We start from the raw sequence: 24,135 nt of genomic DNA on the forward strand, positions 1-24,135 counted from the left end.
CTTTTCCTATTATTGAACTGGGACAGGTTGCACGGGTCGGTTAAAAATCAACCGTGAAAATTCTTTCACAAGATCGATTCATTGAATTTGGCACAATGACGAAGTGCTGATCTTCATTTTAGCTATATGGGGAAAGATATGAGATCAGACTCAACTGAACCGTACTTGTTGCAAAATAGCAAATTGCTAATGGTGGAAATAATTAGGTAGATGTTTCCTATCCTTTTTGACTTTTTGAGTGAGTGATATTGATCATGTGCAAAAGGTCCTCCTTTATCAGGTTTGTGTATAAATTGATTGAGGTATGACAACAAAAGGAAATTGTGTCCATTAATTAATTGTGAGTTTGGAGAGATGAAGAGAACCTCCCTCCACCCAGTAGTGATTGCATTGGCTTTGTATCTCCTCCTAGTTATCTCCAATGCTGTTCCATCTTCAAGTAATAACCTAGATATCAAGCTCCAAAAATCTAAACAATTTCATTTGTTTCCCCTCTGTTTATGCACTAACATAAGTGTATGAATCTTTCATATAACAGGGTCCAAAGGGTTACTCCAAGAAAAAGGAATTTCATCCCTCTCTGACACTCCAAAGGTATATATTACCACCTGAAGCATGCTAAAACTAGTAGATTGTTATGAAACCAAGTGATTCGTTTGTTCGTTCCATTTTATGAGTAACCTCTTCGGAGGTCTTCATTTGGCCACGGTTCATGCTTGCAAAAATTGGCGGATCCATATAAAAATTGGCGGATCCTACATTTGGATTTGATTTTTCTATTTTGATACAATACTAATTGTTCAATGTGTCTAACCCTTATCCGATATAGTGCCTACTCCTAATTTGAGTTAGTCTGATTCTTGAATCGATTCCTTTTGAGTTTTGATCAATTTTGTGTAATTCGTTTTTTTCGGATATGTGATACTATATTTTGTACATATAATGAAAGAGAATAAGAGTACAAGAAATATTTGACAGTATGACCTATTATTACAATTGTAAGAAATGAGTTAGCTGAACTTTTTGTGTTTTTTTATTATTCAATACTTATATTTCGTTTAATTTTTTTATCTAAACTTTAACTTCAATTTGCTAATTGACTAAGAATAGTTCAACTTTGAATTGTGCTAAACAAATTTTTAATTAGCTTACTAAAAATATTTGAATAATGTGTCAATTGATTTTATGATTATAACATATTTTATAATAAATTATAGGGATTGATAAATTGTGTACCCAATAAGTTAATGGATTTGAAACCGATTAATTATTTGAATCTAATTAGTGCCCTACCCTGCTTGCAAAAACATTTTTCTTAACATCACTAAATTCAATTTCAAAAAAGTTCACTTGAATCACATATTACATTATGTCTTGAGTTGTCATTGGAAGCCACCTAGTAAAAAGAAATTAGCTTTGTTTATGTAAATGCAGGCAATAATAGATGATGCTTCAATAGAGGAACTGGTAACTAAAGGAAGGATGGATATAGAGATAAATGACTATCCACCATCCGGAGCCAACAATCGGCACACTCCGAAGCCACCGGGAAATTTTTAATTTCTGACCAAGGGGATAATTTTTTATTTGAGCTATATGTTTGACATATGGGAATAGGAAACAAGAATTTGAATCAGGCATATCTTAACTTGTTCTCAGAAAGCTGAAGATAGACTGAAGAAAGTTCCGATCAGGCTACTCATTAGCTGCTGTCGGATCTCTACTGTACTTGATGCATTAAACAAATGTGTTGTATTAGAGGGTATAAAGGTAACCCATTCATGTATAATGAGCTTGAATTGTGTACTGAGTATGGTTAGGATATCTATTAGACACATTTATCCACTGTGGTTGTCACTGGGAAACATAAGAATAATTGTGGAAATTTTAACTATAATTCACATAATACAGAAGAGCAGTTTGTAGAAGCTATAAAGCCATTATTATTCAGCCCATATGTTGTTGTGGGCCTATAAAAGATCATGCATGCACCAAATCATTTGAGCCCAACAATAGGCCTTCTTCATCAGTCAATAATAAATTTGAGCATAAAGGGTATGAAATTTGGAGTAGAACTAGGGTGTTTTTAAGTTTGTCAAGTTTCTTGGTAAATTTAAGTCTAAAACTCATCAAATCTGCTTCAAATGATGAATTCAAACTGGTGAAATACACCTAACTTATGAGTGATGCGTCTACATGTGAAAAATTTAAATATTCGAATTAATTTAGTATAAAGTCAAGTGGTCAAAATTAGAAGGTTAATAAATTAATTTTAATGCATTCATTTTTTAAATGATTTTTGATCACTTAACTCTATGCAAAATTAATTTCAAAATTAACAAAGTTTACATGTAGACATATCACTCGTAAGGTAGATGGGTTTCAACGGTTCAGATTCATCATTTGAAGTCGATTTGATGGATTTAGACTTGAGTTTACCAAGGAGCAAAATTAATTTCAAAATTAACAAAGTTTACATGTAAATGTATCACTCGTAAGGTAGATGAGTTTCAACAGTTCGGATTCATCATTTGAAGCCGATTCAATGAGTTTTAGACTTGAGTTCACCAAAGAGCATGGTGAACTTAAGAACACCCTAGTTCTACTCTTGTTATATATAATATAAATAATCTTAAAAATATCTTTGGTAATTTTTTCTTTAACTCATAAAACATAATGACATATTCAATATTTTAAACATGTATAAACTTTATGTTAACTAATTTTCACTGTATGCAAATAAAGTTGTAGCATGTAGACTCCTTAAAGTTCCAAATTTTTCACTGAATATATTCCTAGCGTGCATGTTCTCTTCATGTCAATTGTCAACTATTTGACACACTTGTGTTAGTTAGTTGTACATTCGCTAACAACCATACAAAAATTATCCACAGAAAAATATTGAAGACCCAATAGGAGCTTGTGTCTCAATGAGTGGATAGCGTAGGCTCCGCATGCTATTTTTTTAAACAATCAGCAGCTTCTAGAAAAAAAAAAAAAAAAAAAAAAAGGCAGAGAGAGGAGAGAAGTGAACGGGATCAAGCGCTATTACCCAATGCCATGGTTTTTAACTCAATGTTACTTCAGACTATCAGGTAAATGTGACCCAACTCACATTTTCTCCATTAAATCAGTTCATGTTGCAATGACCTTTCATCAGACCACAAATTTTAGCCTCAAAACCTCAATTATGCCTAAACAAGCCTCAGAACACAAACCTTATACCGAATACATATCGTGCATTCAGTCGCCGCGGCAAGTCAAATCAATTGAAGAATTCAAAAAGTTACATGCGCAGTACATCAAACTAGGTTTGGATTGCATTGAAAACAATGTGAGAGAGCTTTTATTAGCTTGCTCATTGTCCAATTGGGGCTACATGGAGTATGCTGAATCAATCTTTCTCTCTCTAGAAGAACCCAAAACATTTGATTTTAACATTTTGATAAGAGGTCATGTTAATAAGGAACAATCAAAGAGAGCACTTTTCTTGTACAAAGAAATGTGGGAAAGAGATCTAAAGCCAGATAATTTTACATTTCCATTTGTTATAAAGGCGTGCGTGCAATTATTAGCTTTCAAAGGAGGGAAAGAGATACATGGTCAAGCAATCAAGCTAGGGTTCGGGTTGGATCCATTTGTTCAAAATGGTTTCATCAACTTGTATGGCAAGTGTGGTGAGATCGAGCTAGCTTGTGTGGTTTTCGACAAATTGGGCTTGAACAAGACTATGACTTCTTGGGGTTCCATTATTGTGGTACATTGTAGAGCGGGTCTATGGACCGAGTGTTTGGAATTTGTTGCATCCATGACAAATCATGGTCTACGGGTTGATGAGACCTCGTTGATTGGTGCTGTATCCTCTTGTGCACATCTTGGTGCACTTGATCTTGGAAGAAGTATCCATTGTTATATGGTTAGAAATACTAAATCTGTCGATTTAGTCATGCAAACTTCTCTGATTGACATGTATGCGAAAAGCGGTTGTATAGATAAGGCAATTCAAATATTTGAATCCATGAAAGAGAAAACTATGCATACATATAGTGCAACTTTATCTGGTCTCGCATTGCATGGAGACGGGAAAAGAGCTTTGGAAATTTTCTCTAGGATGATTAATGAAGGAATTAAACCAAATGAGGCTATTTATGTAGGTGTTTTGAGTGCGTGTAGCCGTGCTGGTTTACTAGAAGAGGGATTCAAATGTTTTGATCAAATGAGATTTGAGCAACAAATTGTACCCAATTCACAACATTACGGGTGCATGGTGGATCTATTGGCCCGTGCTGGTAGGCTTAAAGAGGCATGTAACTTGATCAATAGCATGCCAATGGGACCCACTGACTCGGCCTTGCGTAGCTTACTTGGTCCATGTAAGATTTACAGAAATGTACAATTTGCTGAGTTTGCAATCCAAAAGTTAAGAGAACTTAACACATGTAATAGGGGTGATTATTTAATTTTATCAGACATTTATGCAATGGAAAGGAGATATGATGATATGGCTAGAATGAAAACTGAAGGATTTGACCAAGGGTTAATTCAAACACCGGGTTTTAGTCAAATTGAGGTGAAAGGAAAAACCCATAAATTTGTCTCACAGGACAAATCACACCCACAAAGTGCCGAATTGTATGACATGTTGTCCATCATAGAGTGGCAGCTACATTTCGAGGGGTATAAACCAGACACATCAGAAGTGTCAGCTGATGTGGATGAAGAGGAAAAGAAGCGGTTACTCGCTGCACATAGTCAGAAGCTTGCTGTAGCTTTTGGGCTATTATATACAAGTCCTAGTGCACAAATACGGGTAATTAGCAATATAAGGATGGGAAAGGAGTGCCATAGGTATATGGAACATGTTTCTAGGAATTTTGAGAGAGAGATTGTTGTGAGGGATCGTAATCGATTTCATTGTTTTATGGGTGGCAGGTGTAGTTGCAAAAATTACTGGTGAGGTGAAACTGGATGCGGGTAAAGATTTTTCGTGTATATTTTAAGTTTATTATTATTCATCTCTGTTTTTTCTGTTTTTTGGTGGGATTATTATCATGTCAGTTTTTTTTCAGGTTTGGTTATTTAGTAAATTGTACTTTCTTCGATGCTGAATAATCTGACAATGTCTGGTTATTTACAGTAATTATTTTGCATCGCAAAGTAATTATAATCTTGACTTGTTTGATTAGGCAGATGTCTAGAAGCAGTATAAATGCGAATGTATTGGTGCGTTATGAAAGTGTTGAGAAAATCTTACTGGTACATAAGTATCACATAAACACTGAAAAGGCTCAGTGTTCTATCCTAGGTTTTCAAGAGAAACTCACTGATGTCTTGGTAAAAAGTGTTATCAACAGTTCAGCTACATGTAATTAGGAAACAAGAATTTGAATCAGGCATATATCAACTTGTTCTCAGAAAGTTGAAGATAGATAGACCGAAGGAAGTTTCGACCAGGCTAGCTGCTGTCGGATTTTACTGTGTGCTTCATGCATTAGATGAATGTATCAAAGGGTAATGATCTTGAATAGTATATTAAGTATGGTTACGACTTAGGATCTCTATTAAACACATTCATCAACTGTATTTGTCACTGGGAAACATAAGAATAATTGTATGAAAATTTTAACTACAAATCACATAATACAAAACAGTATGGAATTCAGCCCATATTGTTGTTGTGGGCTAATAAAAGAGCATGCATGCACCAAATCATTTGAGCCCAGCAATAGGCCTTATTCATATGTTAATAATAAATTTGGGCATAGACTGTAAGTAGATGCTTTCTGTCCTTTATTCCTAGTATTGCTTGTAGGTTGGCGCATTCATCAAGGAATAACTTCTGTTTATACCAGTATGTATTTTAGTTCAAGATTCTTATTCCACAAATTAGCATGACATAGTGCTTGTATAATAAAATAAATAATTAGGTGGGTTAGATAACCATGTGATCTCAGCAGCACTTATTAGATGCGAGTTATCTTGCAAGTAGAAATTCCCTAGGTGGGGTCTTAAGGGATGACTCAATGCTACTTTTTCTGATTCCTTTGGCCCATATTCTCACCTCCTTTAATTCCATGCTTAAATTTCGGTTCGATAGACTTTTGATGATATCTTTAGGAGAAATTATTGGTGATAAGATACCTTTCTAAAGATGATTTTCCTTTTATCCGCTATTAATTTTTTTGCATTGAAGATTTGCAATATTTTAAAATTGCCCATTCACAAAGCCTTATTTGATAATGGCAGACCAAAAACTATTCAATAATGTTGATCTTCCTTAAAAATATGCTATATTATAAAATAATGTTAAAACTAATTGCATGTCTTGATAGGTTGGGTTGATTTTAGATTGTACAAATGTGCAATGAGTGAGGTTATGGTACTATGCATATTGCATATTAGTATGTACTATAGATCAATATCTTCATTTACAAAATTCAAATATTCAATCCAACCATTTAACGTGATCTCTATATGATAATATACTGCATACTAAATTTAATAATTTTTACAATTTTTTTAGATAGGTAAAAAATCACTAATTTGAATGGTTCAAAATCTTTAGATTAAATGATTTTCTACCTATCTAAAAAATAGTAATTTTTTTTGTAAAAGTCGATCTACAAGTACTTTACGTGGAGTTCATGTTGAACGGTTCAAATTAACCGTTTAAAATTGAAAATTGAACATTTTGATCCATAATATACACCAATATCATTATGTGTTAATGCATAGTACCATTGTCTCACTCTCGTGCAATTGCCTGGAATAACAGAGGATATGAGTATGACTCATCCTTGGGTATCATCCAAGACTCTCCTTTTCTTGTTTTGCAATAAATTAAAGTGAAAAGGAGATAAATACATCCTTTCTTCAACAGTTCGTCAATCTCATATCACAAGTTTCACTTGACTAGTGGTTGGATGGAGTCTTATAGTTATGAATTTCTTGGACAGGCCTGGCCATATGAATTCATGATATTTTAATTATATGGGATTTTATTTTTATGATTTTAATTGTAAGATTTTAAAGTTTTAAAAAAAACTGAGAGATACAATTTATGGATTTTAAAGAACAAGTCGCCAACAGTATTGAACCAAAAAAAAAACATTTTGCAACAAGCGAATTCAACAATTTGTCTATTTGACAAGTCTAAGACTTCTGGAGCAAGTACACAGAGGGAGGAGAAGGGAGAAACAACACTGTGTGGACGAAAAATTTCACCAGACTGCACCTGACCGTCTTGTTCACCTGCTTCAAAAGAGGGGGAATGAAAGAGAAATAGAGAGGGAGTGGAGGAGAAAAAGACTGTCTAGAGAGGAACATTCTATGAAATTTTGACGAAATCCTTCATCCCAAATCGAGACGAAGAGAAGGTGGAATAGCTGCATTCTCTTCTCTTTTCCTCCCATTAATAACGATTTCACTTCATTTATAGAGCACAGTCTAAATAATTAATGGTTCTAAACTTACCATATATAAAAATCCCACACATAAAATAAGACTAATATGTTATGTGTATTATATATGCGTAAAATACAAAATTTGTGTCTTAAACATCATTCATAAATTGCTCTTTAAGGGTTTGGATGTGTCAAGAATAGAGGCTATTATAGAATAGTGGCTATTCAGAATAACAATGTGCATCAAAACAACATTTTTGCTATTTGGAATAGTTAGAATAACTGCTATTTTCTATTCCTTGTAAATGTTGGAATAATTACTATTCGAAAATGTGAAGAGAGAGGGAAAAATAATTCATTTTCGGATTTACGTCAACACACTCCCGAAATGATAAAATTGAGACTACTTTATGTTATCTTCACGTTGTGACAATTCGTTTAAGACCCCACTTGCTTATATTTCATTTTAATTAGCACCTTGTTAACACTATTATTTATCGGTTACAACTATTCACTATTCCAAATGTACAATCCAAACAACATTTTTACTAATCCGAATAGCACCATTTTCACACTAATCTAAAAATCACTATTTTTTTTTATTCTTATTTACTATTCTCAAATTTCGTTATTCTAGCTCTTATCCAAACGTACCCTAAATGTTTGTTATGACTTATACAGTCAGAACCAGAAGATACATATTCTATAAACATGCAATTAATCAATCACAAATATACAATAATCATCTATACAATTCAGATAACTATAAAATTAATTCAACTCTGCGCACATAAAAAATCATTAATAGACTCCTATCATTTTCATTAAGCAAGAATGACTAAAATTGTGTACATAAAATACACATACCAATGTGTGTTTTTAGTTTGTTTACAGCTGAGTGTTTTGTAAGACAATTTTTGTTTAATTTTATGATACACATACCAATGTGTGTTTTTAGTTTGTTTACAGCTGAGTGTTTTGTAAGACAGTTTTTGTTTAATTTTATGTAATAGCTGAATTATAACTCTTTAAATTAATAAAATCGCTAGCAGATTTTACTGCCAAAAAAAATATATATATATATTTGTTTTTGGTATAAAGCCCGTAGGCACCAAAAAATTAATTCAACCTATATGTGAAATGCATCAGACATAATCATAAAAGTCCTAATTGTATATGTTAGATATTAATTAGACCTATCAGCTATCAAATCGATGATATCAGACGACAGTATCCTGTCAAATTTTAAGCAAGTTACCTGATATTAAATATTGTATTAGATCTTGGTTCAAACACGAGCTTTCAAATCAAACAAAACTTATAAATATTAAAATATTGTTTCATATCTTGTCGATTTTTTTGAATATGTTCTTCGTAATCCGAATCGATTTTAATAATATTTTTTGAAACATGATTGAAGGGTGTGTATTTTATTTTATTTTTTGGTGAAAGTTGGTAGACAATTGTATTAATAAAAAAGGTACAAAATAGCTGTTACATAAAATTAGATAACGAGTGTTTATAAAAATATACAACTAAATAAAACTAAAAATGCACAGAGTTATGCGTATCATGTAGACACAATTTGATCATCCTTGCTTGATTGGAGGGTTTCATATCGGCTATTGAGACAATATTGTTTGAAACCCATAATTTTAATAATATTTCCGAAAATTAATTGTCTGAATCATTTTAAATAATTTTGAATATTTTTGGTTTAATTTGTAAAATTTGGAGTCAGTTTTAATATACAAAATTTGATGCTTAAATTGTAAAGGCATGAACTTCTAAAAAATAAGAAACGCGGCACCTTCCACATTACTGCCTCTCCTTGCGTGGCATCTATGCCATGAACCCCCCCCCCCCCCCCCCCCCCCCCCCCCCCCCACACACCCATGTGTATTATCTGCATTAACTCAAAAAAGAATCTTTTGAGTTAATGAATCTCAACCATCTGATTTTAAATGGAGCAAATTCAACTCCTGCTTAAGATATATCAACTCTGCACAAATTTTGAAACAGATCGGATGATCAGAATTCATTAACTCAAAAGATTCCCTTTTGAGTTAATGCAGAGGATACGAATTCCCCCCGCCCCCGCCGTACTCCTTACAATTTAATTATCTCTATTATTTAACTTTTCTTCTAATCACCAAAATAATAATATATTGTCATTCAATAATTAATGTAAATTTTTTGTTGAATCAGAAAATATGTTTCTCATATTATCGTTGACCCTTCTTAATTTGCTTGGTGTGGATCTTTCGAATCAGTTTTTAATATTTGGATTTTTTTTTTATTTAATTCGTTGCATTTCATTTGTTATCCTCCGTTTAATTGAGGACAAAATAATACCTCATAATTATATTAATATTTTCGAAAGTCAATTTCTGACCCTTTAAATATTTTAAATATATATTTTAGATTTATTTGAAGGTTTTGTACTTGGATTGCAATAAAAAAAACGATGTTTAAATTGTAGAAATATATAGTTCAAAGAAAATAGGAAACGTGGCACATGCCACGTTACCTGTTCCCTTGCGTGGAATGCATTTCATGGTTCTCTTTGTCTTTTTTTTTTTTGAGAAAATTAGTTATTTGTCACTCCAAAATCTTCAAATTTGAAAAATGTCATTCCGAACTTTGAAATTATAAAAATACCACTCTAAACTTCATTAATTTCTAATTTTGTCACTCCAAATAATTAATGACGAAAATACTCTTCTCCTCTTCTTCTCCTGCCATGGCATTACGATAAACTTATAAATAATAATTGACATCCGTTGTTCAGATGATTTAGCGGCGAGCACTGAGATACCGGACGAGACGGGATTTCTCAGAGCTGTAGACTATTAGATGCAGAATTTCTCTGTGTTTGTAAATTCATACATGGAATCAAATAATAGTCATTTCTGCATGTTGCATTTCTAACTTATTTGTATTGTTCGAACTGTACATAGGTATGCATAGTTACACTGTTTCTATACTTGCACAGTAGGGGTGTTATATTAACCTGACTAAACATTTGAAGGTGCAAGCTATAGCTCCAGCTTAATTTGCAAGGTTAGAAAGAGCCCATCTTCGCTATGGCAAGAGAAGAAGAGGAGGCAGGAGAAGAAGAAGAGGAGAAGGTTATTTTCATCATTAATTACTTGGAGTGGTAAAATTAGAATTTAATGAACTTTAGAGTGGTATTTTTACAATTTCAAAATTTGAGATGATATTTTTCGAATTTAAAGGTTTTGGAGTGGCAAATAACCAATTTTTCTTTTTTTTTTATTATTTCGAAACTGTATAGGTTTGTGTTCAAAAATTAATATGGTACAGAACACAGATTATACATGTGAAAAGAAAGAGAGCAAAAGTACACATTAGAAATATATGAGTTAATTAATACTTCTTGTATTATCCATATCAGTTCATTAGGTGGGTCAATCTTTTTTTTTTTCCGCCTAACATAGATTTCCTATAAAACAAAAGTAAAAACACGAAAAACATGCTTGTTGTCTTTAAAGACATCTAGAAGGTAAATATGAGATTGTTTAAAATTTAAATCTTAACTTGTAACTATCTGTCAGATAGACAAGATTAAAAGTCGTTCATGTTTTTAAGTTAATATATCTACTCTAAGTTCTTGACAGAATAAAGAACTTGTAAATAAAATAAATAATAAAAAATAGTGATTTTTTATCTATTTAAAAAAATAGTAAAAAAATTAAAAAAAAAATGTAAAACTCGGTTTGCAAGTACATATTCATATGGAGATCATGTTGAATGATTCGGATCGACTGTTAGAATTTTGAAAACTCAAATATTAAGCCGTTGCACAGAGGCCCTCTATGCTATACATAGCACCGTAGCCAACTCCAACAAAAAAACTATAAAATTCAATATTTATATGTTTTGCAAATTAGTCAAACAACATAGAAATTACTTGCAACAACAAGTATAGTTTAGTATAGTGACATAAGCAAGTGGTGAGGTAGAGAAGAAGTACATAAAGAGTAACGAATGACATATTATTACCAAAACAACAAGCAGAAACAATATTAAAATATATGTACATCTCTTTCCACTCGCTCTTCTATTATTGAAGAAGAGAACAAGTGTAAAAAAAAAAATATGGCTCTCTTTTGAAAGCTCGTATTCACACAATATTTTGCGTTATTAACACAACATTAATCTGTTTGTTTTTTTACTAATAGATGATTATATCCATACTCAGTTGTTTCTCGAATATCACATTCTCTATCTTCACTGATATGTAGATTTTGTTCTTTCAATGTTATATCCAGCTAAACTGAGAAAGAATTTTTAGTGGAACCTAGATTTTTTTTAAATTGAAAATTAAATATTTATCAGCTAGATCTCATGTAATGATTTAATAATTTACTTATGTACTGAAATTTAATAATTTAAATATATTTGAAATATATTGATTAAAGTTTATTTTTGTCATTGTTCCTTTTCTTTTACTTTTAAATTCAACATTTTCATTATTTTACCATAAAAAATTGTCAAATATCTACAAACTAGAAACAAAATGATTTTCATTATAGGAGAGCAGAGAGAATGACTCAATCATAGAGCATAGAAGCGTCTAATTGTTCATAGTTTGTTCACAGAAAAATTATCATTTAATTTGCGCCAACCTGTAAAATCACTAATTCAATGTTATAACTTGTATAAAAAATCTTATAAAAAACGCACTTAAATTTCTAACATTTAGCGGGACCACTTTGTGTACTTGCAACTTGCACAACTTGCCAAACTAACTGTACTTGATGCAGGACCACTTGATGTACTTCTCTAACTTACAATTAATGACAATTTAAAAACCTTCTAGAATATTTTAAAATTGAACCACTTCTCAAACTTGCAGTTTTTTCAAAATAATTCCGGAAATTATACAAAATTAATTTTTTTGAATCAATTTTTTTTTCAAAATTAAAATTAATTTTAATTTTTTTCTTCAATTATTAATATTTATATATGCATCTATATCCTATAAATTAAAACTACACATACTGTAAAACATAAAGATACAAACAATAGAACTTCAATATTGTAAAATTTTCAAATGTAAACTATAAAAATAATAGATGCAAACTATAAAACTGTAAATTTGAAACCTAAAACATTATAAAACTGAGATAAACATACTGCAAAATTCAATACTATAAATTTAAAAGATGTAAATAGTAAAACTAACATATGCAAACTATAAATCATTAATACATCAAATATTCACAACCACATTGTTAAACATTAGTAACTGTTCACAAGATGAATACTGTAAAATTAACAGAGTGAATACTGTAAAATGACAATATCAATAATAGGATGAATACTGTAAAATGACAAGATCAATACATCATATTGTTACACTAAGGGGCACCTCTAATTGAACAAAAACTGAAAATAAATTGCAATTGAAAGTAAAAGAGATGAGTTTAGAGAAATTGACACGCGGGATGATAACGGAGTTCGGCAAAACAATGGCCTACATCTCCGGGGCGTCGCAACCTCTTTCTAGGTGCGCCTTTCTATTACCCAATATGAAAGGATTACAATTGTGAACCGTGAGCCCTTACAAAACGAGAAGTCACGGCCAACGAGAGATGAGCGCCGGCGAGCCCTTACAACCAAGGGAAGTCACACGAGCTACTCAAGAACAAGAGAAACACTCAATAGATCACTCTAACCTAATCTAATTAGAGATTAGTGAAGTGGATTTGAGGTTGTTTGAGATTGATTGAGAGATATTGAAGTTTTAAGCTCAATCAACAATGGTGGAACCTAGCTCTCAGAAAATCGCCTCTTTTGAAGTTTAGGGACGGCTAGGTTTGATTTGAAAGTGATCCCTTCGGTCTATTTATAGTGGCAGCTCAAAAATGAGCTGATTGAGCTAAAACGTTACAACGTTTTCCAGAAACGTTGTTACGTTTTATGAGCCTTCAAAAGTCCGAGAGCTGCACCAAAACGTTACACAAACGTTTCAAAAACGTTACAACGTTTATAAAACGTTACATAACGTTTTGCACTGTAAAAACTTGATCAAAATCAGGAATTTCTGAAGTTTGGAAATTAATTAAAACATTACCAACGTTTTAAAACGTTACCAACGTTTTAAACCGTTACCAACGTTTTAAAACGTTACCAACGTTTTAAACCGTTACCAACGTTTTAAACCGTTACCAACGTTTTAAAACGTTACCAACGTTTTAAACCGTTACCAACGTTTTAAAACGTTACCATCGTTTTAAACCGTTACCAACGTTTTAAAACGTTACCATCGTTTTAAAACGTTACAGCACCGTTTTTTGACTTTTTTGACTTTTTTTGACTTTGATCGAGTTGTTTCACAGCGTTTTCTTAAGGTATAATCGTTATAACGTTTTACAAACGTTACCAACGTTTTTATCCTGTTGAAACAACATCAAAAACACTTTACCAAGTTTAGATTTTACAATTTACATTCTTGATAAGTCTTCATGATTTCTTCAGTTCAAGTATTCCATATTGCAATTCCATTTAACTTGAACCTACATAATTCTAAAATAGAAGAAATCGTAAAATTCAATAATTGTATGTTTTTGCAAATTAGTCAAATAGACTAAAAAGATTATTGCTAGAACAACAATCTCCCCCTTTTGACGATTTGCAAAAACATACAATGCGGGTAAGTGCATAAATTGAAAAATTTTCAAATTGGTTCACCCAATTGTGATTTTGCATGTCAAGCCATTTCTCCCCCTTTTGGAAATCGACGAAAGGGAGAAAAATTAGCACAAATTAAAAGTGCTCCCCCTCAAAATATGCACTCCCCCTCAATTTAGTAATATGATGCCGATAATTCACAAATGAGATAAAATTGAGGGATTACTCTAATACTTCATGTCAAACATTTTACAAATCCATTTAAATGTCGCAATTTTAAAGCAATGATTATCAATCGACAAATCAATTCAATGCATATCAATATATCACACAACTTGTCAAGATTCTAAGATACACAATTCTACTCATTCACAAATTTTGCAATTTAACTCTTGACAAGTTATCAATTCACACAATTCAAATAATTCATACATCTCATACATACCAACAACAAATACCAAATTAACTAAGATATAGCAATTCAGGCAATTAACATTTTTGCATTCAAACCCTTAACAAGTTCACAATTCATGAGACTCAACAATTCAAGGATTTCGTGAAAATATTGACAATTTGGTTTTTGGTGTCGATATATATGAGTTTTTAGTTCTAGAGTGAGGAACCACATTTTGAAAATCATTTTAGCACTAGTGTTGTCACACATAATTGGTATGTTGCGGAAGCGAATTTCATAATCATTCAGAGTTTGGATAATCCATAAAATTTGTGTGCAACAACTATCAATGATCAAAGCATTTTCATTACGAGATTTAATCAAACACTCCTACCTTGTTTAATCTCCCCATTTGTTTTTAGCAATTTGAATAAATTAGGGGAGATTTAGTATAAACTTAAGCTACTTTAGCTTTAGGAACCCAAACAACATTTGGGTTGTTGTCTCCATTCCTAAACCTACACTCTAAGGAGATATGGCCAATTTTGCAACAATAATTACAAAATGTAATTGATGGCTTTTGAGCAATAGAACCTTGCTTGAAAGTGGATTGGTATTGATGCTTAATTTCATGCATGCTACACCTATGACTATCATGAGACCTATTTGCAACTTTAGATGTGACACTCTTAGTTTTGTTGAAATCAAATCGATTGTGATGTTGGGGAACATCTCTAGCTACACCATTTCTTTGAGTTTGGTTTTGTAAATCATTTTTATTTTTAAGTTCATAAAACCATCCATCGGGTCCTTTGAAATAAGTTTTGTTTGACCCCTTTGGATTAAACATGTTCTTATCACTATTTTGAAAAGTATTTTTGTTCTTGAAATTTCTTTTATTGTACTTATACCTAAATGCATAATTTGGTGACTTTTTATCTTGTTTAGCATTTGAGGCATGAGAAGACTTCAATTTGGATGACTCCTTGTTCAAGGGAGTTAAACATTTTTTGGTAAAGAATTGATAAGTTGAGTATTGCTCACAATTAAACTTAAGTTTGGCATTTGGAATACTTGAAGTTTGAGAATGTTCCCCTTTTTCTTTTGGGCCTTGTATGTGATTGGATTTAAATGAGGATTTACCCTTCTCAAATCCAAAACCAACTCTATCTATTTTATGATAAGATTGATCATGTATCAAATTACTCACATAATAAGGATCTAGACTAGTGACATTTGAAGATTCACTAGGAGACCTTAATGCCCTATTTTCGGTCTCTAAGGTTTGAACTTTAACCTTTAATATGCCTATTTCACCTATGTGCGATGTTTTTAAATTTCTAACTTCACATTCTAACATGTCATTTTTAGCAATCAATTTTTGAATAATACCTTCATTTTCAACCAAAATTCTATTGGACTCATCAAGGAGAGATTGCCACCTAGGTTCATCATCATACCGTGTTAGAATCTCATTTGTGAAATTGCTTGTATCATTGGTTTCTAACCGATTGGTACACAAGTCATGTTTGGTCTCATCAATTGAATCATTATATTCTTCACCACCTTCTTCCTCATCGGTCAATTCATCTTCGGTATCAAGATCATTAAGACCAAAACTTAAATGTACCTCATTAGCGGAGCTAGTTGAGGCTTCAATTTCATCACCTTCCTTGTTGATGTTTCTTGATTTGACAAGGTCTTTAAGGAATTCGATGGTGATCTCATCGGTGATATTCTTGCTTGCGATAATCGAGTCGACATCAATTGCCGAGAGACCTTCATCTACACTTGCCATCAATGCAAGGTTTGTCTCTTGTTCATTTTCCGACTCCGTGTCGGATTGCTCCGCCTCGCTCTCATCCGAGAATAAGGCTTGCAAGGCTTTAGCCTTTTTCTTGGCCTTGTACCCATCCAATTGGAAGCAAGTTTGAGTGGTGTGCCCTTTTCTATGACATGCGAAGCACGTCACTCTTTTGTTCTTCTCTTCTCGTTCCTTGTTGTAATTTATTTCGAGATCAAGCATGTCTTGAAACATTTTGGATAGGAGAATGGTATTTTTGGAGGTCTTATGATCAATTTTGTTTATAAATTGATCATTTGAGAGACAAGTGTTTGAGGAGCTAGAAGGTTTTCGGTTTTGAGCCGGAAATGCCATGGTTTTGAATTTTGAACTTTGCTTTGGGTTTCCGGATTGCCGAAGTTTCTCTTCGAAGCTTCGTAAGTGTGCATAGAGGTCATCCGGTGTGAGTGAGTCATGTGTACCTTGAATTGCTTCTAGCGCACTCACCAAGCCGGACCATTTGTCTCTCATGAGCATGATCCTCAATAGCTTCCCTACAATTTTATTGTTAGAAAGCGGTTCTCCCAACTCGGTAAATTCATTTTGGATATGCATAAGTCTATTATACATATCCTCAATGCTTTCACCATCTTCAACCTTAAAGGTTTCAAATTTGGCTTCTAAACCGGTTAATTTGGTTCGTTTAATTTGGGTATTTCCCTCATACCGGTTTACAAGAGCATCCCACATTTCTTTTGCGGTTGAAGAGCTACCAAAGATTAAGGCAACCGATTCACTAACCAAGTTAATTATGGCATTAATTGCAAGATCATTGTCTTTCTTGGTTTGTTTGGATTCGGGAGTCTCGATTTTAATGTCGGTGGTAGTGGTAGTGAATATTGGTGTATACCCCTTGTTAACCACATCCCATAACTCAAGAATGTTTAAATAATTGATCATGGTTTTCTTCCAATGCATAAAATTTTTGGTCGAATTGCCAAAAATTAGGGGTTCCTTCACGGGTCTATAGGGTGCCATTTGACAAGTTGATCTAACTCTAATTAAGTGTGTCTTAATTTGAGTAACTTGCTCTGATACCACTTTGTTACACTAAGGGGCACCTCTAATTGAACAAAAACTGAAAATAAATTGCAATTGAAAGTAAAAGAGATGAGTTTAGAGAAATTGACACGTGGGATGATAACGGAGTTCAGCAAAACAATGGCCTACGTCTCCGGGGCGTCGCAACCTCTTTCTAGGTGCGCCTTTCTATTACCTAATATGAAAGGATTACAATTGTGAACCGTGAGCCCTTACAAAACGGGAAGTCACGGCCAACGAGAGATGAGTGCCGGCGAGCCCTTACAACCAAGGGAAGTCACACGAGCTACTCAAGAACAAGAGAAACACTCAATAGATCACTCTAACCTAATCTAATTAGAGATTAGTGAAGTGGATTTGAGGTTGTTTGAGATTGATTGAGAGATATTGAAGTTTTAAGCTCAATCAACAATGGTGGAACCAAGCTCTCAGAAAATCGCATCTTTTGAAGTTTAGGGACGGCTAGGTTTGATTTGAAAGTGATCCCTTCGGTCTATTTATAGTGGCAGCTCAAAAATGAGCTGATTGAGCTAAAACGTTTTCCAGAAACGTTGGTAACGTTTTATGAGCCTTCAAAAGTCCGAGAGCTGCACCAAAACGTTACACAAACGTTTCAAAAACGTTACAACGTTTATAAAACGTTACATAACGTTTTGCACTGTAAAAACTTGATCAAAATCAGGAATTTCTGAAGTTTGGAAATTAATTAAAACGTTACCAACGTTTTAAACCGTTACCAACGTTTTAAAACGTTACAGCACCGTTTTTTGACTTTTTTTGACTTTGATCGAGTTGTTTCACAGCGTTTTCTTAAGGTATAATCGTTATAACGTTTTACAAACGTTACCAACGTTTTTATCCTGTTGAAACAACATCAAAAACACTTTACCAAGTTTAGATTTTACAATTTACATTCTTGATAAGTCTTCATGATTTCTTCAGTTCAAGTATTCCATATTGCAATTCCATTTGACTTGAACCTGCATAATTCTAAAATAGAAGAAATCGTAAAATTCAATAATTGTATGTTTTTGCAAATTAGTCAAATAGACTAAAAAGATTATTGCTAGAACAACACATATCGCCTCGCTTTCATCTCTCATCCATATCACCTCTCTCCTCAATCGATATTTAAACCAATTTGCTTTTTTACCTTATGTAAAACTGACACATCTTGTGTCCCAATTAATGAAATATAGAGACTAGATCTCTAGGTTTCTTTGCAAAAATGATCTATGTAATTTTGAATTCAAATATCAAATTCAAAATAAAAAAATTCAAATCAGACATTAAAATAATGTGAGATCTGACGTTACTCACACGGCAGAGTTGAGCACGATGCCTCACGTGGAGAGATGACGTCAACAGTTGTCGCTGCCAATCCTGAGAACTCAACAGAGAGAGAGATCGGAACTGGAGAGACAGCATCGACAGCAGCGAAGTTGAGAGAAGAGGGAGCAGTGAGATCGGGAGGAGAGAGATCGGGAGGGGTGGGTGGGGAGATGGGAGAGCCATTTTCGTTTTTGTGGAGAGAGAGATCAAAAATTTATTTTGAAAAAAAAAGAAAGAGACAGATTGGGAAATGAGTATAAAAGAAAGGTCGCTAAAATTGGACAGCTTTAAAAACGCATTAATTAGTGGGGAGCGACAGTTAATGACAGCTAAAATCAGATCAGATTAGTGCTATGGACAAAGTGTTGTGGATAGAAACCTTTAAAAGTAATTTTTTTTCATTTTGAGAATTAAAATTTATATCATTTGCCTTTCAAACTAAAATAGTAAAGATACTTCTAAAAAATTGACGATATGCAAGGACAAATTCATGTTGAGGGTATGTAAAAATTGACCTTCATGTGCAGTATGAAAATTTTATATGATTGATTTTTATTCATGTTTGACTCTCATAGTTTGAAAATATGGCTTTTCTCTCTTGATAAAACAAGACAATTCTAAATATAAGAACACCGTACAACTCCAAAACATAGTTTATATATATTATATATACAAATTTATGCTATTAGAGTTGTGTTATTGTGCTTCATGAAGTAATTATCATGTTTTACTGCATGTTTATATCTTCAATTTCAAAATTCAAATAGTTAGTCTGAATCATTCAATTTGATCTCCATATTAAAATGTATTTCTTTAAGGAGATATTAAAATGTGTTTGAAAATCATTTTTTTTAGAAATATTTTACTATTTTTAAATAAATAGAATATCAATGTTTTTTTGGTCCATAATATTTTTAACTTTTGTTAAACTTTTTTAATTTTTACCATTCAAAATATTTTTTTTAGAATGGTACAAATGAAGTAGTTTATTTTTTTCCACCCTTGAGGCCCCTTCTTACTGCTGCATATCAGAGATGAGAGAGACTTATTAGACAGCAAGTCTCTGGGCATTTCCTCTCCTAATTATTGCTCTGTAGTATCGCACAAGCAAGCACATATCAAGTCATTTTCTTAGGTTTGGCAGTTTCTTCTATAATATTAACTCCTAGTCCTTGTATTGTTGTGCAATTAATTGTCATCATGCCAAGCGGAATCTCTTGTGGTGTTTTAGCTGTAGGGACTTGTGTTAATTAGGTGTACCTAGCTAGCTAATAGTTCAATTCGATCTATACATGCATCGGCATTAATTTCATACAAATTTTACATTTTGTTTTTACTTTTTTCTGGGATGGTAAGACTAATGATTTATAAGAATTCTAGACTTTCAATAGAACTACTTTTCTTTCTATTAAAATTTGACATAATTTGAATCTCATTTAGTCATCTATCAAATGATTTGAAAGTTTTAATAATTGAAAATAATTGAATGATCAAACGATATATAGAGAGAGAGAGGGGTTGGCTAAGATCAAAGTGGTAGTTCCTGAGCTTTGGTACTACCAATTTGTTTATGCGGTTTCAAAATCCAAAAAGTCAATCTGAAATGCTTAACATGTTCTCATATTAATATGTGCTAGGAGAACAAATTTTACATTTTTTGAAATTTTTTTTACTATTTTTTAAGGATTTGTAAAAGTCAATGTTTTAAATAATAAAAAATAGATAAATAAAATCTGAAAAACAGTGATATTTAAAAATTCATAAAAAATAGTAAAAAAAATTCATAAAATATAAAATTTGGTCCCCAAACACATTTTAATATGAAGAACATATTGAGCACTTCAGATCGACTATTTCAATTTTAAAAACTGCAAAAACAAATTGGTAGCACTAAAGCTCAAGAACTACCACTTTGATCTTAACCAACCCCCCTCTCTCTCTCTCTCTCTCTCTCTCAGAGAGGAGGGATCCAATTACACCATTTTATGGTGACACATCTTGACGCCATATTTTTATAACTCATTTTTGCGATTTTAAAATCCAAACAGATAATCCGAACCGTTCAACATTAAAATGTGCTTGGAGACCAAATTTTACATTTTTTTAAATTTATTTAGTATTTATTAAGATGTGTACAAAATTATTGTTTTCAGGCAATTTAGACCATTGAAAAACAATAATTTTAAAAAGTTCTAAATAAATAGTAATAAATTTCCAAAAAATGAAAAATTTGTTATACAAGTACATTTTAATATGGACATCACATTGAATTGTTCAGATCGACTATTTAAATTTTAAAATTGTAAAAATGACTTATAAATAGATGGTGTCAAGATGTGTCACCATAAAATGGTGTAATTTGATCCCTCCTCGTATATATATATATATATATATATATATATATATATATAACCATTGGATCAGCAATTTTCAAAGTGGCTTAATAAATAGTAAAAAATTTCAGAAAAATGTAAAATTTGGTCTCCAAGCAGATATTAATATGGAGAAGGAGATGAACGGTTCAGATCAACTTTTTGGATTTTGAAATTTCAAATTTTCACCGGAAGCATTTCGGCCCATATGCTAGAGGAAGCACGTTAGCCGTACTCTATATATATATATATATATATATATATATATATATAGAGAGAGAGAGAGAGAGAGAGAGAGTGAGTGACTAATATGCATTCGGTAGCATATGGGTCGAAGTGCTACTGGTCCAAATTTAAAATTTCAAAATCCAAAAACTCGATCTGAACTGTTAGATGTGATCTCTATATTGAAATGTGCTTGGAGACCAAATTTTATATTTTTCTGAATTTTTTTTCTATTTATTAAGCCACTTTGAAAATCGCTGATCCAACAGTAGCTTCTAATTTCACTGTTTTGTTAAGCCACCGTTGGATCAGCAATTTTTTTTCTATAAAAGAGGAGGGTTCAAATGCACCCAAATTTTTGTGCACCCAAATGCACCCTATCTTTTTTCTCCGTTTTCAAAGTCCAAATAGTCAATCCGAACCGTTAGATGCGATCTATATATTAAGATGTGCTTGGAGACCAAATTTTACATTTTTTGGAATTTTATTAAGCCACTTTGAAAATCATTGATCCAATGGTCCAGAAAATGTAAAATCAGCGATTTTCAAAGTGACTTAATAAATAGTAAAAAAATTCCAAAAAATGTAAAATTTGGTATCCAAGCACATCTTAATATATAGATCGCATCTAATGGTTCGGATTGACTATTCGGACTTTGAAAATGAAGAAAGAGGATTTGAAAAATAGAGTGCATTTGGGTGCATTTGAACCCTCCTCTAAAAAGAAATATCTGCTGTTGGATGTTAGAAAAACTTCATATATAATTAATTTATTGTTTTGATTCCATACTCATTTGTTTAATAGAACAAGTCAAATACCTTCAAACATTTTTTTTACCTTATGCTTCTAAATCAATCAATTTCACAAACCTATCAATGATTGCTACAAATGTGTAGTCCTCCTATATGTGAATCGTTTCTATACTTTTGATACTTTATCAAAAAGAAATAAAAGATGTCATTATTTTATGCACACGTGAAGACAAAAAATAATCAGTCTACCAATTCTTTTTTATATTCCAATTTAATATTTTTAGATTCCAATAAGAAGTCGCTCTCCATCATAATACACGCCCCATTATATAGATAAGATATATAAATACAAAAATCCATAGTATACCAGACCACACTTCAAGTAGCACAGGAAATGGCCATAGAAGAACAGAGTTTGAAATTATCCGTCTTATCTGGACTCTGCTTTCATCAATGGAATAATAATGATACCGCTTAGGACCTCTATTTTCCTTCTTAGATCTGGATTAGATTCCTTGATTCCCTTGTCACCACAACCGCCAAAGAAAATTGGTCGCCAATCCATTAATGTTAACCATGTGGGCCTTTTATGGGAAATCGTATCCTCTACATTAACTCAAAAGGAAATCCTTTGGGTTAATAAATCTCAACCATCCGATATGTTTTAAGATTCGTGTAGACTAAATTCGCACTAATATTGAAGAATCTCTATGTTATAATTAGAGTCAAATTGACTCCGTTTAAAATCAGACGGTTGAGATTTATTAACTAAAAAGATTCTCTTTTGAGTTAATGCAGAAGATATGCATTCTTTTATTTTTATTTTACAATTTGTTTTCCTTTTTACCGCCCTCTTCTCTTTTTTCCCCCTTATGGCGTGTTGAAAAAGGGATATATACGATTAAAGAGTGCATTGATTTTCGTTCAAAGCAAAGATGGAGTTTGTGTGTATTTGCTAGAGAAAGTTTGCATGCTATATTGCTCTCCAATGATCAAAGTGGTGGGGTAATCCAATTGGAGAGAATCCGGCAAAGCAAATGGAGTTTAAAAGCCGGAATTTTTATGCTATTTCAAGTTTTGAACATCTATATATGCGGCGGGTTGTATTTTTGTAATATCCTTGTATTATATCATAATTCCTAGAGTAATTTTTCGTTTAGTGAAAATTATAAAGTTATTTTATTGGTTATAGGAGTTTAAAGCAGGTTCAATATAAAACAAAAATATGTCCAGAACATATAATAAAATAAATTATTGATGCAGACAGATAATAGTTTGAATAAGCATTAGAGATTTCAACAAAGGACAAACACATCATTAATTTAATTATTTCGTTTGTGAAGACTACAACATTAAATTTGACGTGAACAATTCTCAAAATATTCATTTAGTGACTGTGACACCCCTAATTAACTCCATTTATTCTCGGACAAAAGATGTTATAAGTATACAAAATTGATTTTCTTATTTATTTTTTTATTACAAATCTTTTTAGGTCATCTTAGAAGGCTCTCCATGTATTTTTTTCGGAGAAAGACTAAGAATTAAGTCCTCTATATATGCATATCTACAAAAAAAAAAAAATCGGATTTAAAACTTGTAATATCCTATACCGAAAACATTGTCTCTTTTATGTATTAATTGTTGATAGTTCGGAGTTGAAAAATATCCTCAAGGTCATTAATGTCCTTTCTATTAACTTATATCTTAATCATAATTATCTATTTATTAAATAAATTTATATAATTGTTGATATAGTGTATTTTTTAGTCATTTATATAATTTTTTAATACTTAATTATTAATAATTATGTATAAGTTAATAAAAAGAGTAGAGGGAGCCTATGGTACTATGTATAGCGCAGATTGGTCCATACTACAGATTAATATTTTTGTTGTCAAAATTTTGACGGTTGATCTGAACCATTCAACATGATCTCCATATGAATATGTAGATGTAAACTTAATTTTATATTATTTATAAAAAATTTATTAGTTTTTTAGATAGATAAAAAATCATTGTTTTTGTATGGTCCATATTTTTCAGTCAAGTGATTTTCTATATATCCATCTAAGAAAATTGTACAAAATATCTAAAAGATATAAAATTTTG

General features: G+C 32.0%; 2 protein-coding genes across 2 annotated transcripts; both read left to right on the top strand.

Annotated features, from left to right (window-relative positions):
* The first annotated feature begins 296 nt into the window (after nt 1–296).
* LOC144574221 (uncharacterized) lies at nt 297–1,786 on the top strand. The gene is made up of 3 exons (XM_078324123.1): nt 297–439; nt 539–594; nt 1,435–1,786. The coding sequence occupies exons 1-3, from the start codon at nt 355–357 to the stop codon at nt 1,558–1,560; spliced, it is 267 nt and encodes an 88-aa protein (XP_078180249.1). The 5' UTR covers nt 297–354; the 3' UTR covers nt 1,561–1,786.
* Nucleotides 1,787–2,988: 1,202 nt separating this feature from the next.
* Nucleotides 2,989–5,025, top strand: LOC144574182 (Tetratricopeptide repeat (TPR)-like superfamily protein). The gene has a single exon (XM_078324070.1). It carries the CDS (start codon nt 3,056–3,058, stop codon nt 4,955–4,957), a length of 1,902 nt encoding a protein of 633 aa, XP_078180196.1. The 5' UTR covers nt 2,989–3,055; the 3' UTR covers nt 4,958–5,025.
* Nucleotides 5,026–24,135: the final 19,110 nt, after the last annotated feature.

The sequence above is a fragment of the Carex rostrata genome, chromosome 22 (genome assembly GCF_964058835.1).
Source record: "Carex rostrata chromosome 22, lpCarRost1.2, whole genome shotgun sequence".
NCBI lineage: Eukaryota > Viridiplantae > Streptophyta > Magnoliopsida > Poales > Cyperaceae > Carex > Carex rostrata.

What these genes read in the sequence shown, in the direction of transcription:
- LOC144574221 (XM_078324123.1), top strand. Translation starts at nt 355, where the DNA reads ATGAAGAGAACCTCCCTCCACCCAGTAGTGATTGCATTGGCTTTGTAT. An exon ending in CAATGCTGTTCCATCTTCAA is followed by an intron (nt 440 to 538) that starts GTAATAACCTAG and finishes TTCATATAACAG; the next exon opens with GGTCCAAAGGGTTACTCCAA. An exon ending in CCCTCTCTGACACTCCAAAG is followed by an intron (nt 595 to 1,434) that starts GTATATATTACC and finishes ATGTAAATGCAG; the next exon opens with GCAATAATAGATGATGCTTC.
- LOC144574182 (XM_078324070.1), top strand. Translation starts at nt 3,056, where the DNA reads ATGCCATGGTTTTTAACTCAATGTTACTTCAGACTATCAGGTAAATGT.